Below are 16009 nucleotides of genomic sequence, written 5' to 3' on the forward strand. Positions count from 1 at the left end.
TTCATTTCCATTTTCTTTCCATTTTCCACATTCTAGTTTAGATTGCGTAGTTCCTTGTGGAGTTGCCAGGTTAGGAGTTGATCTTTCACTGGGGCTGTGTAGTAGAGAGCTGATCAATATATAAGGGCAGGGTTGCTTCTCTGAGATGAGCATCGTCCTTGTGATTGGGTCCCTGCTTTATGTTCAAGTCTGTAGAAAATTCTTTATTGAGTCATGCTTTTATCTAGTAAGTTAGTCCCAAGGCACACAGTGGCAGTCATCAACAAGTTACTACAGATGTTTGCAATCATACATCTTCTTTGCTTCTACATAGATGAGTTTGTCATAAGTCCTAACGGATTTAGGAAAATGCCTTCCCTATATAGGTTGTAACTAACTCATCATTTCTTTGTAGCAAAGGCAGCTAATACCTAAAATAAGAGTAATAAGAGAAATTATTTACCACTAATCATTCTGAAAAAAATCCACTTTTATAGTGTAGTCTTGGGTGGCTGAAGAGTTTTTCATTTGCATTATATTATCTGTGTCAGAATCAGAGGAATTTGAACACTTAATTTCAAATAATCTTAGGAACTGCAGGCTGTTAACAAAATGTACTGAATATAAAAGTCCGTTTCCTCAGCTGATGTGTGTGTGTGGGATGATGGTAATATATAACAAAATGCTTTGGTAAGAGAGGGACATGCTAATTTTGGAAATGACTCAAGAAAAAGCCCATAGAGAAGCAAATCACAGAATTACTTGGGATTACCATACCAGAGAAACAAAAGTCTTCCCTTTTTTCTTAAAAAGGGCAGAGAAGTTCAACCAGATTTGAACAAAAAGAACACAGTACAGGAAGTTGTTTGCTCTGTTTTGTTCTTTAGAGACTGTCTTTCTCTATTAAGGTAAGAAAATTTTATTGAATTACACTCTGCCAAGCAGGGGACTCAAGGAACTGATTCTATCAAATAATGTTAACGTGAGTCCAACTTTTGTGCATTGGCATTTGGTCCATCAGGAACTATGGTGAAATAAGGACTCCTGTTTTTCCAGCCACTTGGAAATTCAAGACGTAGAGCGACAACAGTGCTATCTGTTGATGCCCTGCTGGGTTGTGAACAACACAGGAAATAAGCAAAGAGACTTTGGATATTTCTGAAATGAATCAAAATAAGTCATTGTAGGCTGAAATACACAAAAAGATAGTGTGCTGGATCTGTTTGAAAAAGATTAAATTGAGCATGTAGCTCAGCCAGTACTGATTCACTGAACGTCTGGAGGTCAGCGCTACCTGCTGGACGACTCTAAGGGTTAACTTCTTACTTTAGCATTGGATTACTCAGTTTTGTAACAATGTTATTATTTTTAATTAGTTTCAAGGCTTCTGTTCTGACTCCTTTATTGAAATATTGAATAATCTGAAGAAACCATTGTTGCAGTATTTTTAACTGAGTAATTAATATCCATTGCCTTATTGTTTGTTTCACTTCTGCTGAATATAAAAAAAATCTCATTTTGTATAATGTATTTTTTCTTTTTTTATTCAGTGTAATGAGAGTGGAATTAAGAATTTGTTCTTTGCGCGCAATTCAGAGATGCACATAAATTCAATTTAAATGGGAAGGCATGCATTCCAAATCAAATCATATTCAGGATCAGGTGTGCTGTGGCCCAATGTCTACCTGTTGAGATACCATTTATTATGAAGCTGGTGTAACAGTGGCTTAGATTTTAAATGCGTTGTGAATGAGGCTGTACTGTTTGCAGCTTCTGCAGCTGTAGTACTTCACTGCAGCATGAGTGGCACTGTTTAACTAAACAGCTTTAGTCAGCAAAGCTAGTTTTTTTTTTTTTCCTTTAAGCTAGCTCTGAAATCTGTGCCACAACACAGTTTGAGGTCTGCTGGTATTTTGGTCAAGAAATATGAGTTAATTTTGGTCGTGAAATAGGGTTAGCATTATGGTAAATTAAACAAATAATGATGCGAGAGGCTGCCTTTATTTAAATTTAATGAATGTTTCTGGTTGTTGTCGCTCAGTGACCAGTTCAGCAGTGCAGATACCATCATAGCTGTAGCTCTAGACCAGAGACTTATTGGACACAATTACTGTCTTAGTGTGGGCCCTGGATTATTTCCACCAGGCTGTTGAATTGCAATGCCATGTGTAAGTGGTAAGAGTTTTAAGGTATGGATATGTGATGTTTTCTAATTAACCTCACTGCTTCAGGAGATGAATGGTAATTTTAATTGATATAGTCAGTGCCTCATACAATGGCCTCATTTCATACAGTTTGAGTATTTTGTCTATTCAACATTCTAATAAACTATTTCCATACCTGTTTCAAATTAATTTGAAATTTAGTTAAAATTAAAGTTTCTTGAACATGATAACCAAATGAAGTTAACTACCTTGGATAAAATATCAGCAGCACACTTCACAGCAGAACTAACATTGCCTTGTTGTTATTGGAAGTAATCCACTTGTTATGTATTGAAACTATATTTGTCTTTCCACTGCCAAATCGTGTTGTTTCCTTGTCACCTCATGATCTAATACTACATCTTTTCCTGTGTTCCTACTTGCTCAGCCCCTACTTCATGCAAAAATGTATGCTTTAATAATTCTTTTTATTGCAGAAGAGCAGTAGTCTTTTTTTTTCCTTCTTCAGTCTCCATGAGAAGATATTTCTCCAGCTGTGTGGGGATAGATTTGCAATTCCTAAAATCTAGAGTGGGTGAAATAGTCAGTGTTCTAATTTTGTTCCTATATGATGTGTTGGGCATCAGTTTGTTGTGAGTAGCTTGAAACATAAGCTCCATGTTCTCTGCATACTTCATTTCACTTTCTGTTTTCTGTGCTAATATTCTTTGGTTGGGATTAGTCAGTCTCCTATCTACTTGAAAACATTGTGATATCAGCTGTAACTGAATCCTCAATTTATGTCTCCAGTGTTGGCACAGGGGACAGGAATATCGTTAATGATGAAGTTGATTACTTTCACCTAGATTTTTGTGACAGTAACAGATTAAATCATTGTTCTGGATAATTGTCATCATTTAAAATCAAGCTTGTTTGCATTAGGCAAAACGCATTAGTTCTAGATTGAGATTTTCTTTCTTCTTACAATAGACATCACTTGTGAAAATGTTCATTAATGAATAATTGGGGTAACTGTTACATTTTTACAAAATAAATCACACTCAAAAGATTTTGACAGGAAACTCTTAGAAACTTGCATTTGCAAATATAACGTTCACAATAGCAGAAATGTTTGTTTTGCCTTTGCGTTAAGCAGAGCAGCCTCCACAAATTAGAGTATAAATATATATGTATATATTCTACTGATATATAGGTGCTCAATCTAGATTTTGGCCTCTGGTGTTGCAATACATGTTTTTCAAAAAGCATTGATGCAGTGATTTCATTTGCTAACACTTCACTCGTTCCAGTGTCCGTTCTTCACACCCATGACCCCTTGACCTTTCAGTAACAGGGAAGAGGTTCAGTTTGCCTTCTCAAATCAGCATTTTAAAACATTGTAGGTTCTGAATTAAACAGCTCATGGGTGTTGATGTTGAATATTCTAACAGTTTTACTTTTGCAGCAAAGTATTTATGTTTTGAAAGCTGACTTTGCAGTAGTTAATATTAATGTAATTTAACACTATTTGCTTTACACTCTGACAGATTGTCTGTATGGTAACTTATTTTACTTTATAGTATACAGTTCCTTGTAGAAGTGCAGCTGTGACATTTGTTTAGGCTGACAATTAGTAAGGGAGAGGCAACTGTCTTTAAGAAGCATAATGGTTTTGGGAAGCATTTTGGTTTTAGAGTTATACAACTGCTTTAAATAAACCAGGTTGTTAACTACAAGCTTAGCCAGGCAGCTTAATTTTATTTTAGATCAGAAGCTTAATATTATTTCACCACAGATGTTTTCTTAAAATTCTAGATAAACTAAAAAAAGTTTGAGAATTTTTATCAATGCAACTAAAACGTCAGCTGGCGAAAACAAGCCCTGTAATGTTGTGCAGTTCTGAGTTGTTTCACTGTTTGACAGTGCTTTTCTGATTTTGTAAAGAAATTTCTTGTGTATAGTTATCTTCAAGTAGTCATTTTCATCATGAAGTATTTATTTCATTTAACTCAATTAACTTGAGTCTCAATGTAAATCCTGATGAAATTAAGAATGTAAAGACAGGTATTGCAAATCCACACTATTTTCAAAATATTTTGAGGTGCTACAGCACATTTTGACACAATTTATAAACAGGATTGAATGCCACAGTAGTAATTAGATTTACACTGATGAATCTTTTAGAGTATAGAAATAATGAAACAATGGATGCATTTTGTTGAATAGTACTGTGAATATGATTAGTAGGTGCCAAGGAAGTCAAGTAAAGATTGTGGAAAACAGAGGAACATCATGTTATATCAACTTTGAGAACTGAGAGTCCATCTTGTCTGGAAACTTTTTCATAGGCCAAGCTCAAACATCTCTATGCAGAAGTTAAGACCTTGCTTTTGAAACGTAGAATTTCGTGTCCACTGATTGTTGTAAAACAAACAAAACAAAAAGACTCTTCAGTATTAACTTTGCTTTTAATTAAATATAATCACATTTAATGTAATGTATTAAATATGATTACATTTAATAAGCATAATAGAAAATTAAGTTGTGAGAGATGTTTTCAGTGAAGAGATGTTTTGTTCAGAATCTCATCCTTCTCTGCAAAAGATCCTCATTATCTTTTCTTCCTCTTTTGAGTGCCCTGCCAACATATTTGGATGTCTGTATCTTCTTTCTTAACTGCATAGAGGCAGTTTGATCAAATGTGATCTTCCCTTTTCCTCAGCTTGTTTTTTCTGAGCAAAATGCACATTGTTTGCTGATGGTTTGATATGGCGACTGACAGAAGTTATATCACCATTTGGTTATGTGCAGAGAACTTTCTTCTCATATTTATCTTAGGTTGCTCTGAAGATCCATCTATTTCTTTATAAGGTTTTGAGACTCTTCACTAAACCAGGATTAGTAATTATTTGATACACTGCTGCAACTACCCATGTCATCTCTCAACATGGCTTCCATTCCTATTTGAAGCTTCTTTCAGAAAGGCGTGAAAAGTGAAGAACAAACTCTCAGGCCATTAATTCCCTGATTTGTAGTTTAAAACAAGTGATCATCTTGGCTTGTGTAGCTCTCTTAATCTGTTTAAATTTATTTATTCATTACTGATGGCCATCATCACTGATGTTCACAGTGGCACCTGATGGTGGGTATTAGTTAGCCTGACTCTTCTATTCTCTACTTCCAAAGCTGAAGACCCCAAGATGAGTTTTGTCCAGTTGCTTAATTCTTTCACCAATCACATGGCTCAGAAATAAACATCACCTCACTGTATGTAACACAGTAACTCACTGTGTGAAAGAAATACAAATCTGACAGAAAAGCACTTTTATGAAGGAGAGAAGGGGTGAAGGGTTCAGAGGAGTGTGTCCTCTTTGATGCTCTTCCATTGATATCAAACACTTCCTGTTCTAACTGAAGTCCAGAATTGTTTTGTTTTTAAGAGAAATTTCTGTGACTTTTTTTTTTTTTTAAGAGCATTCAGAAATGCTCTTTAATTTATCTTCTCAATGTCAAGTATATGGGAGATCAGTATGCAGGTAAATATCTTAGTAAAGATAATGGATCAGTTTAGCCCCGTATGAATCCTTCAAAAATTGTTACTGATGACAGGTACAGTTTATGACATGTCCTTGTTGCAATCTCTATATCTGAGCCCCTTTAAAGATACTTTAAAGTGTAGCAGCAGGAGACTCCTGGCCCATGGAGAAAACTGCAAAGATATGTCTTCATCACCTGTAGTGAGCTTGAAAGCTAGATATCCTGTTCTGCAGAAGGCTTAGGATGGATGAAATAAATCTTCATGCAATGGAGTACAGAGGGCTACTCAGACAAAATAAATTATTTTATAATGAATCACTGGAACGATTTGAAAAATTGTAAAGCGCCTTTGGAATCTTGAAAAAGAGCTTTATAGGAGTTGTAAAGCTTTTCCTCCTGCTAAAAGAGCATAATAACAATTTAAGATGCATTTTGATGGGGTGGCATACAAAGAGGGAAAGAAGTACAATGACAAAGATGTGGTATAGAAAAGATGATATCAAGCTGACAGTAGTTCAGTCGTTCTGTCAAAGATGTTGAACACAGTTATCCAAGGTGAAAGCTTTTTATTAAAAAAAAAAAGCAAAACTGAGTGAAATAAAATATGAAGTGTTGAAAAATGACACTCATTTAGGAATTGATCAGTTTCTTTTAATCAGTGTATACTTAGGTTATATCAGAAACATCTTCCTTTGTGTTACCTGCTGTTTCCCTTTTGAAAAGATGGAAGTCTGCATTTCAGATGCTGCTTTCCTATTTTAGAAAGTATCTTACCTTTCCATCCTTTATTGGCCTGAATAGACAGGAGGTTCCAAATCTAGACTATGTAAAGGGTGTGGTAGGACAGTCCAGCTGAGACTGGTAATGTTCCATTTATGTTCAAACTGATATGGTGCCTAGCATTGTTGTGTTGCAAGAGAAAGACTGTCTATTTCTCTGGCCTAACTGTGCAAGTTAGAACCTTCAACATAGTCAGTGTCATGATGTAGTGGTCAGAGTTGATGGTTTGTCTAGGTTCCAGGAAATCCAGAAGGCTTAACCCTTTCCTATCCTGAAAGATAGTGCAAGTCACTCTAGCCACTGAGGACTGTCTTGAACTTTTCTTTGGTGGTAAATGCACTTGTTGCCACTGTGTGCACTGCCATTTTGACTCTGGCTTGTAGTGGTGACACCATTTCTTGTCACCAGTAATGATACAGTCTGGGAATCTGTCACTTTCAGCCTTGTATTGGTTCAAAAGCTCCTGAGAAGCTTGCTTGTGGTGTTTTCTGTTCCTGTGCGAGCATTTGTGGGGTCCACCTGGTGCAAACTTTGTATTATTCCAATATTGCCACCCTCATTTCCAGTGAATCAAAGCCAGTATTCAGCTCTATACGCAGTTCCATGTTTGTATTCTGCCACTTCACACAGATGAGCTCATTGAGACTCTTCATTTTGTGGTGCAGCAGCTGTGCATGGCCATCTGAAACAGGCTTGTCTTTCACATCATTAGTGCCACTGCTGAAATACACCATTCTGTTTCCTTATCCTCACATCTGCTGTTTGGTCTCTATTCAGCAAGAGTCAATGAATGTGAATGGATGCAATTTTTTCCATATCAAGGAGCACACCTCTGCTTCGTATGCGCTTCAGTGTCAGCTGCCATTTTGTCAGACTGCTCCTCTGCTGCCATCTGTAACAGCAACAACATATAATGGAATATCAATAGGAAGGTTCAACTTCTGCTGCCATTCCATCAATACCTGCCTTTGACATTGTGGGCCAACATAAAATAGGGCACATTGCTTTTGGAGCAGCCCTTATATCTACATACGATGTAATGGTGCTTAACTGCATAAAAATTATTCCAAGATCTCTTCCATGCACTACTTTTAAAATATTTGAGGCAACTTATGCCTGATCCTTGTCATTTTTTTTCCATTAATCATGGAATAGGAGCTTTCAAAAAGCTTGCTTATTCTTGCACGTTACATTATATACATATATATACAATATATATATATACAAGTTATAGCGTATCAGTCTCTTCCATGTGTTTAGAATACTCAGATAACATTTTACTGTATACGCTGCCTGCCTTATAATAAGGCCAATGTCACTTAAAAACTCTAAGCTTTCAGACTTTACCTCCCACATAATATATCTAGTGGTGATTCTACTGTAAAACTGAGCCTTTCTAAAGCCTTTCTAAAGCTTGTGCTTGTCACTAATTACATAAATCATCTGCACCGGTTTCATATGCCAACACAGAGTTCTAAGCACGATCTTACAAAATATATAACCCCGTTTTAGTAGCAACTGGTGATTAAAAATGGCAGATTTATGCACTTCACTGAAGACTTAAACACAGAAAAGCGCATACCCAAGAAAATGTAGACCAGTCAGATGAATGAAGATGTATTCGTTTGTATATTCACTCATTTACTGGATGTTAATGGCTGTGTATAAAATGAATTTAATGGCACTCCATCTCATTTCCCACATCAACAACTCCCAGTTAGGACTTGAATTAGTTGGCAGATGCAGGACAGCAGCCAAGAGCCTTGTGGCTATTATGACTGCAAGGTAATGCAGATCAAGGCAATGTGTGTCTGCCAGATATTGTGTTTGAGAAGTTAGTTCTTCCTTTTCCTGCACATAAACAGACGACTTCGTCACCACACAATGTTTCTCAGAAGTACTGAAACATTTTGTTACAGTCTTTTGAGACCGATTTCCTTCTGTATCTACCTGTTCTCAAAACTCTATTTTTTAATTCAGCACTGTTTTCTTATATTAGATAGCTTCCTTAGCTTTAAAATCTCATAAAAAATGAGATGATAATGTTTCCTTCTCAATACTGTGGTATTCTATGATGACTCTAAAACCAAAATGAAGTTTTAACTTGAAATAGGTATTAACAGAAGCCTTTTTAACAAATTAATTCATTATCATAAAAAATTTATTTGCAGAGGAAACAATCTGAAGAAGAAAGCCCTATGATGGTTTCTAGCATGGGCGCATTTATGAGAAACTGCCCCTCACCCCATGCCATTTTATTATTGAAAAGAGTAGTCTCCACCCCAAGCTGAAAGAATGGCACTGTGTTGCAAAGGGGTTTGAGCATCCTAGCTAGAAATAGATCAGAGTTGACATAAACAGGAGAAAGCATTTTGTTATTAGAATAGAATAAACATGTATAGTTTTGATTAATGAATTCTATTTGCTCAAGCACTTGTGATTTATAACACAATTTCTTTTATCATCTTTTGTATTCGGGATTCCTGAGTGAGATACATACATTTGCAAATATACAGTGTGCTACCTTTAGTGCCTTTCCGCTGAACACTCACATTTCCCACTCTGATACACTTGGATGTGTTGACTGATCATTTTGTTTTTAGCATTATATTAAAAGAAATACTTGACATAAAGCTCTAAAATATTAGTTGCTTCTCATATATTTCTTGGATAACTCGAAGGTCAGGAAATGTAAAGTGGTTGTTGTGTTTGCCATAATCACATGATGCATGTACATCTGCACCATTAAATGTCTTAGACAAATATTTAATATAACTGCTTACAATCAAAGCATAGTATCCTTCTCCTGACTGCCTATTACAATTACAGCAGTGTTTTCTTGATCGGCCCCTTCAAGCTGAGGTTTGTATAATGCAAAAGCAACCTTAATAATCCTATAATAGGGTCTCTTGCGTCATCAAGTTCTGATGTCTTCTACTTTAATCTTCTCTAGAACTTGCAGTCCTACCCAGCAGGACTCTTCAGTAAGACTCAGTAAGCTTCAGTCTTGCTTTCTCAATACAGTGACCGAGAAGTCTGTATCTGCCTCTACAGATCTCCATGACTTTTTTTACCTGCTATGTTCTTAAAGTTAAAACTCTTCTTTTTCGTAGAGGTCAGCAGCCAACTTACCCTCTGTTCACCCCTTGGCTCTCAATTGCCTCTAGCCTCAGACTTAAGCGAATCTGCAAGTAAGTTCTATTGCTGTAATCCTATCTCTTTACTTTACCAGGCATCTAGTATGAATTATGCAGTGTGAGAAAAACAGAGCTAGATGTTGTACTGTTTCCCAAGTTTAAATACGGTGTTCTGGGGTAAGATCTGCTCTTTTTTTCTGGGAAATTCTATCAGATTATATTTCCTCTCGTTCTGGATAGGTGTTTTCTCAAGAATATGTGTGGCTTTCTGCCAGGTCCTTCAGGAAATTCCTGCAGACTTTCTGGCAGGGGTTACTTCAGGAAATCTTTGATGATGTCTGGTTTCCTAATTCAGCACATATTAGTTCCAACTGCCACTCTATAACCTTAATCAGGTACATTTGGGAATTTCGTCCCATTTTATTCATAGGAGCCATGATGACCTTTTGACCTGGCACAACAGAGAAAATAAATTATGAGAGCCTCCACGTACAGAAATGATTGACTTAATGTGGGAATGATCTTCAGATTAAAGATGCTCTTCATGTTTCTCAGCTTAAAAATGAACAGAGAAAAATTCATTTTATCCTTGAAGCAATATACTGTTCAAAATTACTGTGAACTTTTGTAAAACCAGACTGTTTATTTACCCTATAAAGATCTGAAATCATTTCTGATTTTCTTCTTCAAAATACATGTATTTCGAACAGGACTCTCTTAACATTGATTGCACCCAAAGTCTTCTTGTCTGTCTTTCACTGTCTAATTATATGAGCACTTTTCATAGGCTAGGCTAAAACCAGTGTGTGAGCCAACCATGCACAATTCTGTGGCTCTGTTGATTTGCTAGGTGTTTAAGCATCGTAATACCAGTAAAAGACTCTAAGGATATATACAGAAATAAGACTTTTTTTTTAAGCTTGTCAAACAAAACCTTCACAATAAAGAGCATTCTGTAACAAAAAGCTTTAATGACAAAGTATACCAAACTGATTCATAAAACGCGATTGAATCATCATCAATGGACCCATGAGAAAACTTTTTCACAAGCTGTTCATATAGCATCAAGCATATCTGATGGCAATCCATCTTTAACTTCCCAAAATAGTTCATGTAGGTACTTATATTCAAAGTATGAGCCAATTAGGTAGAGATTTCTTCCAATAAGCGTCTATTTAAGCCGTATTGCCAGTATACTTCAGTGCTCTAAATGGTCAGTAATGTCCTGAAGCTATATTTAGATAAGAGTAAGCAAAGATAACACATAATTGGTGATTGCAGAGTCCTAGCTTTTAATTTACAAATTACTAAATCCATTAGCCCTTTTATAGGACAGTCTACATCCTTGGTGTGTGAATGAGAAGCAGAAAGGATAGTGCTTGTTGCAAGCAAACTAGTTACAGTCTTTGCTCCTGCTGCTGTTTTATGACATATCTCCATTTCAGAGCTCTTTAAAACATATAAGAGATTCAATGCGTGCTTTTATCAGCAATTATTCTTGATGAAGGCTCAGATATTCTTACTAATGAAGCATTTTTATAACATTTGTTTAATTAGGCTTGAGGTCAAACTTTTCTTGGTGTTTCTGTATACTTTGTGTCTTGAACAATGCTGATGCTGGGAAGGTTTAACTTTTCTCATGAGTCAGTACTGGATCTTCTTCATCCTAAGTAACTAATAATATAGTAGAAGGGATTTTCTTAGTCAAGGATTTGATTTAAAAAAATCAAACAGAAAACAAGGTAAGGATTAAAGAACTACATTTTCTGAGGTCTGTCACCACCAAAATTCATAAACAAGCTGTGTGTTCACTGTGCCTAAGATAAAAGCTCCTAAATTCTCCTGTTTATGTCTTGTTAATCTGTAGTTAAATATGTTTCTGTGAGGATAAAAATGTGAATTGATTTTAACTGAAAATGTATTATTTTTATTTGTTTTTTTAGGAAGGGCATTCCAAGTGAACAAGTGAAACAAACTGATAGAGAGCAAGCGAAGCGTATCGTTTACTCAGTGGTTTATGGAGCAGGTAGGCATTCTTATAAAATAAATTGCTACAGTATGTTCATACCATCTATGTAACTTATGCAAATATACGAAATGTCTGAAGATGAGTTAAATTTTGACAGTGTATTATATTTTGATTTTCGTTAAGTATTGTTAAATAATTAAAATTGTCAAATTAATATACCTGCGTTGACCTATATAAAACTTACACAGATGTCAGGTTTATTTGCTGCTGATGTAAGGGATGCATTTGTCTTCATCTAAAATAGGCATAATTTTTAGGAAACTTTATTTTCTGTTGATATTTACAAAGAGATGAGAACAGGCCTAATTAAATGAGAAGAACTCAGATACTGTCTGTAACTCAGATACTGACTCAAGATGCATTCTTACAACCACGGAATGGTAAGGCTGGAAAGGACCTCTGGAGGAGATTGCTGGTATTATGCTTACTGCAGTCAGTGGAAGTCTACTACTTCACGTAGTGATTTTTTTTGGTTTATGCTTTCTTAGCTTTACATTGCTCTTGGCTCGTATTTTTAAAATCTTTCCTATAATCTTGGAGGACAGAAAACACTATAATACAGAAAAGTTTTACTAGGTATAGGAGTTGGTACCTTAATTAATATACCATCTATTGAGAGATAGAGCAGAATTTCAGACATTTTGCCCAATGTGGAGCAGTTATATTCATCTGTTTATGCCTCAGTCATCCTGTGAAACTACAGAAAAGGCAACTTAAACATCTATGAAAGAAAGAATCGCTTCTCTTCAGTGGCACTAGTCCTGTGTTCTAGTCTTGTCTTATATAGAGCACAGAGGCGTGGCAAAGTGTTTAAATGAAAAACAGAGAAGCTGGTTGGAAGTGTTATTTTCAGTTTTGAAATATGATTTTATAGAGCGGAAGATGCTAGAACACATAAGCTATTAGTAACAGTTTCCCTGGCACGGATAACTCAAGGGGAGTGCTCAAGGAAGCTTCAGCCCACTCCTGGGAGTTGCTTAGCATGGCCTGTGCTCCCACATGGTGAAATATGGTCTTAAGTCGCTGTAGAGTCTTCTCTTTTTGCTTTCCAGGAATTGCATTTTGCTGGAACTTCTCAAAGTCCCTTGTTGTTATTGTAGTTTAATTTTCCTTCTCTTGTATGTAATTCTTTGTTCTGTGTAACAGTAGTTCTTTAGAAGGGTAACATGGACAAATACAGATGTTGCAGTTCTCCAAGAAAGCCTCAGCACTCTTCTAGCCATTACCAACACGCGCTTTTGCAGATAGATTTGTCATTTTCTGACCAAGAAATTAAAAACAAGTTATTTAGATGTAAAATAGATTCCCAGGCCAATAACAGGTCAGCTAGGAGTCAACTGAGATGTGAATTTCTTGTTCTAGCACCTTGTCTGGACTGGTGTTCCTGTCGCTCAGTGCAGATCCCAGCATGACAGAGCAAAATGCTACATTATTCTGTATTCAGAAGTCTGAAATGCGTATCAGACTGACAGGGATGGCATTTAGGTGGCTGAAATTCTTTCTCTTTAAGAACGCTGGATAATTTTTCTTGACAGTATTATCATGACAGTAACTGTTCTATGCTTTTAGTGCCTTGAAACTTTACCTCTAAGCTTATGTTGTTTGCAGACTCAGTGTTGGTTTTGTGATGCTGTGCAGACAAATATATCCGTCTTTCAAACCTTGTATGACTAAAGTTGATGTGTCTGTTATTTTTAATGAAAATATTTAATTTATAAATGTATTTAAACTGAAACTCTTAGATAATACTTTTGTACTGTGAAAAATTGTCTTTGGTATAATATTATATGTTTGCAATATATGTAATAATAATATATATTATGCATCTATATCTTATCCAAAATGCAGTACTCCTATCCATCTCTGCTGAAACAATTTTCTATTCTGCATTTCTTTTCCATCCCTTTCATCTCACAACTTGGATTTAGATTTCTGTAGACATTGAGGAGTCCAAGACTGTTTGAAATCTGTGGGATTAAAACTTTTAGCTGTATTTTTAAAATCAGGCCCCCTGGTCTGATTACTTCTGCTGTTAGGTTTTTTTTTATGAATTCTACACCATACCCAAAGCTTCTGGCTAAACTCAGCTAGCCATACCTCCATTTCTTTTTTACATAATTTGTAGGTTCTATATCTTCTCCTTAGAGTCTGCAGATTTCAACTTCAACGAAACATTCAAGCTCAAGGATAATGTTTGCATCATTGAAATATGATTATGGATATCAGATCCATCCTCTTTCATAGAGATGGGCATATTTACCAATTTCAGTAATTGTGAACGTTACAGTTTTATTGTCTGTAATGGATTTCTGTTCTTTTTTTTTTTTTTTTTTTTTTTTTGTGTACAGGTAAAGAACGTCTTGCAGAATGTTTGGGAATTACTCCTCTTGAAGCTAGTTGCTTTATAGAGAGTTTTATGCAAAAATACAAGAAAGTACATGAATTTACCAAGAAAACCATTGGACAATGCCAAAATAAAGGTAATCCAAATGGACAACCATTATTTTTTTAATTAATCATTGTGTCATAATGATGAAGACAGAGATTCAGCTTAATCTAAATTCACATAATTACAGAACAAGAGATAATACGTAATATCATCTCTTAGTGAGTCAGGTATTTTTTACTCCTGAGACAAATTGGTTGGCAGCTTCTCTGCCTTTCCTAAGAAAGATGCTAGCAAAGTAATATTTCTGTTCTCAGTCTGAACTCTACTTAATGTCAAGCTGTACTACATCATTTCAACAAAAAATGTACTCCAACACAAATCCAGGGAATATTTTACTTAATAAATATGTTACATCACTGCTGAAACACGGAAGTTCAGCCATTTAGTCAAAGAACCAGTTTACAGAAACGATTTTTAAATACGTGTTTCTTCGTCACAGTAGTCAGAATTTCAAGCTCAGGTGGTATCTGTGATGACAGATGTGTGCAGAGTGCTTCTTGAAGCCAGCAGCTACAAACTCTTTTAGCATTCAATTTGTTGTTAGTCTACATATTCATTTACATTTAGAGAATCCTAGGAGTGCAGCAATTAGAGAAGAGAAAGAACAGCTGCTAGAAATATTTTTAAATTTTACTAGAAGAACTGTCAAGATGGATTTCTCAGTACACTGTGTGGTACGGTGTGGTGTATTAAGAATACTGTAGAAATAAATTGTAAATCTGCCATATAATATTGCCTATAATTATTGAGGTGAACATGATGGTAGAAACAAGTAACTGATTCAGACTTCTTTGTAATGTTTAGACCTTAAAATTCTATGGGGAGCATGAGCTTTCATTGTGTCATGGAATTACATTCCTTTATTCATTAACATTGCTGAAGAAAACATAGGTTTTCAGGAGCTTTCCTTTAGGGAATGAAGCTCAACAAAATATGTACTGTAAAATTTTACACAATTATGATGTATTTGTTTTGATTTACTTAAAATAGCATTGTTTTCTTCTCGTAAAAGTAAATGAGTTTCCGTAATCAAGATTCTGTGCTCAAGAATGTTTATTGTGCTGAGTAGACAAGTGTCATAACTAATGTCCTTGATTGTGGTTAAAACATGGTACACACTTGTTTAATTAGTACTCCTCTCACTCTGAACTGTTTATTTCAGTTATATAAGCTCAAAAATTTTTGCAGCAGGCAAACATTCTTTAGTACTTTTCTTGTTATCCATCTCAGATTAAAAAACTCTTCCAACCTGGAGAGCTCATTTTTACTTATCTGCTGTTCAAAGATGAATGGCATCTGACCAACTAATTTTATTTAGGTTTTACAAATGTTCAGTACTTAATTTACCATAAAATACCATAGAGAAATAGGATTATTACATTAAATCTATTTCTCATTGAGTGTTTAGTGTTTTAAAAATTCTTGCTTCTTACTGTTCTTTGCAGAAAGTCTTAGTTAAATTAGGAAGACTGATTTGCCAGAGAACATCCCAACCTCCAGACAGTTCAGTTCCCTGTTCTAAAAATTGAACTTTTCATGTTCATGCTGTTGGTAATATAGAACTTAACAGAAAGCTTTATTAGTTCAGCAGAGCTATTTTCATTACCCTGTGCATAATATTGGGTTTGTGTTGTACATAGTACAAAAACACAATTTCAACAAAACACAGAACTCTATGTTTTGAGAGCTTTTATTGCGCATGAGATTAAATTATGGTGTGCAGTCTGAGCTCCAGTGGTATCCAGTGATGGCCTATGGGTAGTCAGGGTGATCAGAAGTGTAACAAAACCTTTTTTTAGGACAAGGCTTAGTTTTGGGAGATAAGCTGAAGCAAGACTTTACAAGTGTTTTCTGGACAGGAGGATCATGGGATCTCTCTTTCTCTCTCTGTTCCTCTCACTTGTCCTCCAAAAAAATCCAGTGATGATGGCAAAATACTTCATTAGGCTAAAAA

The 16009-nt window shown here is 35.5% G+C and overlaps 1 protein-coding gene across 1 annotated transcript in view; it reads left to right on the forward strand.

Moving 5' to 3' along the window:
- The window catches only part of POLN (DNA polymerase nu), a 72010-nt gene that overhangs the window by 32681 nt on the left and 23320 nt on the right, over window positions 1-16009 (forward strand). The window contains exons 13-14 of the mRNA XM_042871117.1: window positions 11521-11603; window positions 13955-14086. Of these exons, the coding sequence (XP_042727051.1) occupies window positions 11521-11603; window positions 13955-14086 (215 nt within the window). The remainder of the gene's footprint in view (window positions 1-11520; window positions 11604-13954; window positions 14087-16009) is intronic.

This window comes from Lagopus leucura, unplaced genomic scaffold (genome assembly GCF_019238085.1).
Source record: "Lagopus leucura isolate 7727_CA_CO unplaced genomic scaffold, USGS_WTPT01 Super-Scaffold_100004, whole genome shotgun sequence".
NCBI lineage: Eukaryota > Metazoa > Chordata > Aves > Galliformes > Phasianidae > Lagopus > Lagopus leucura.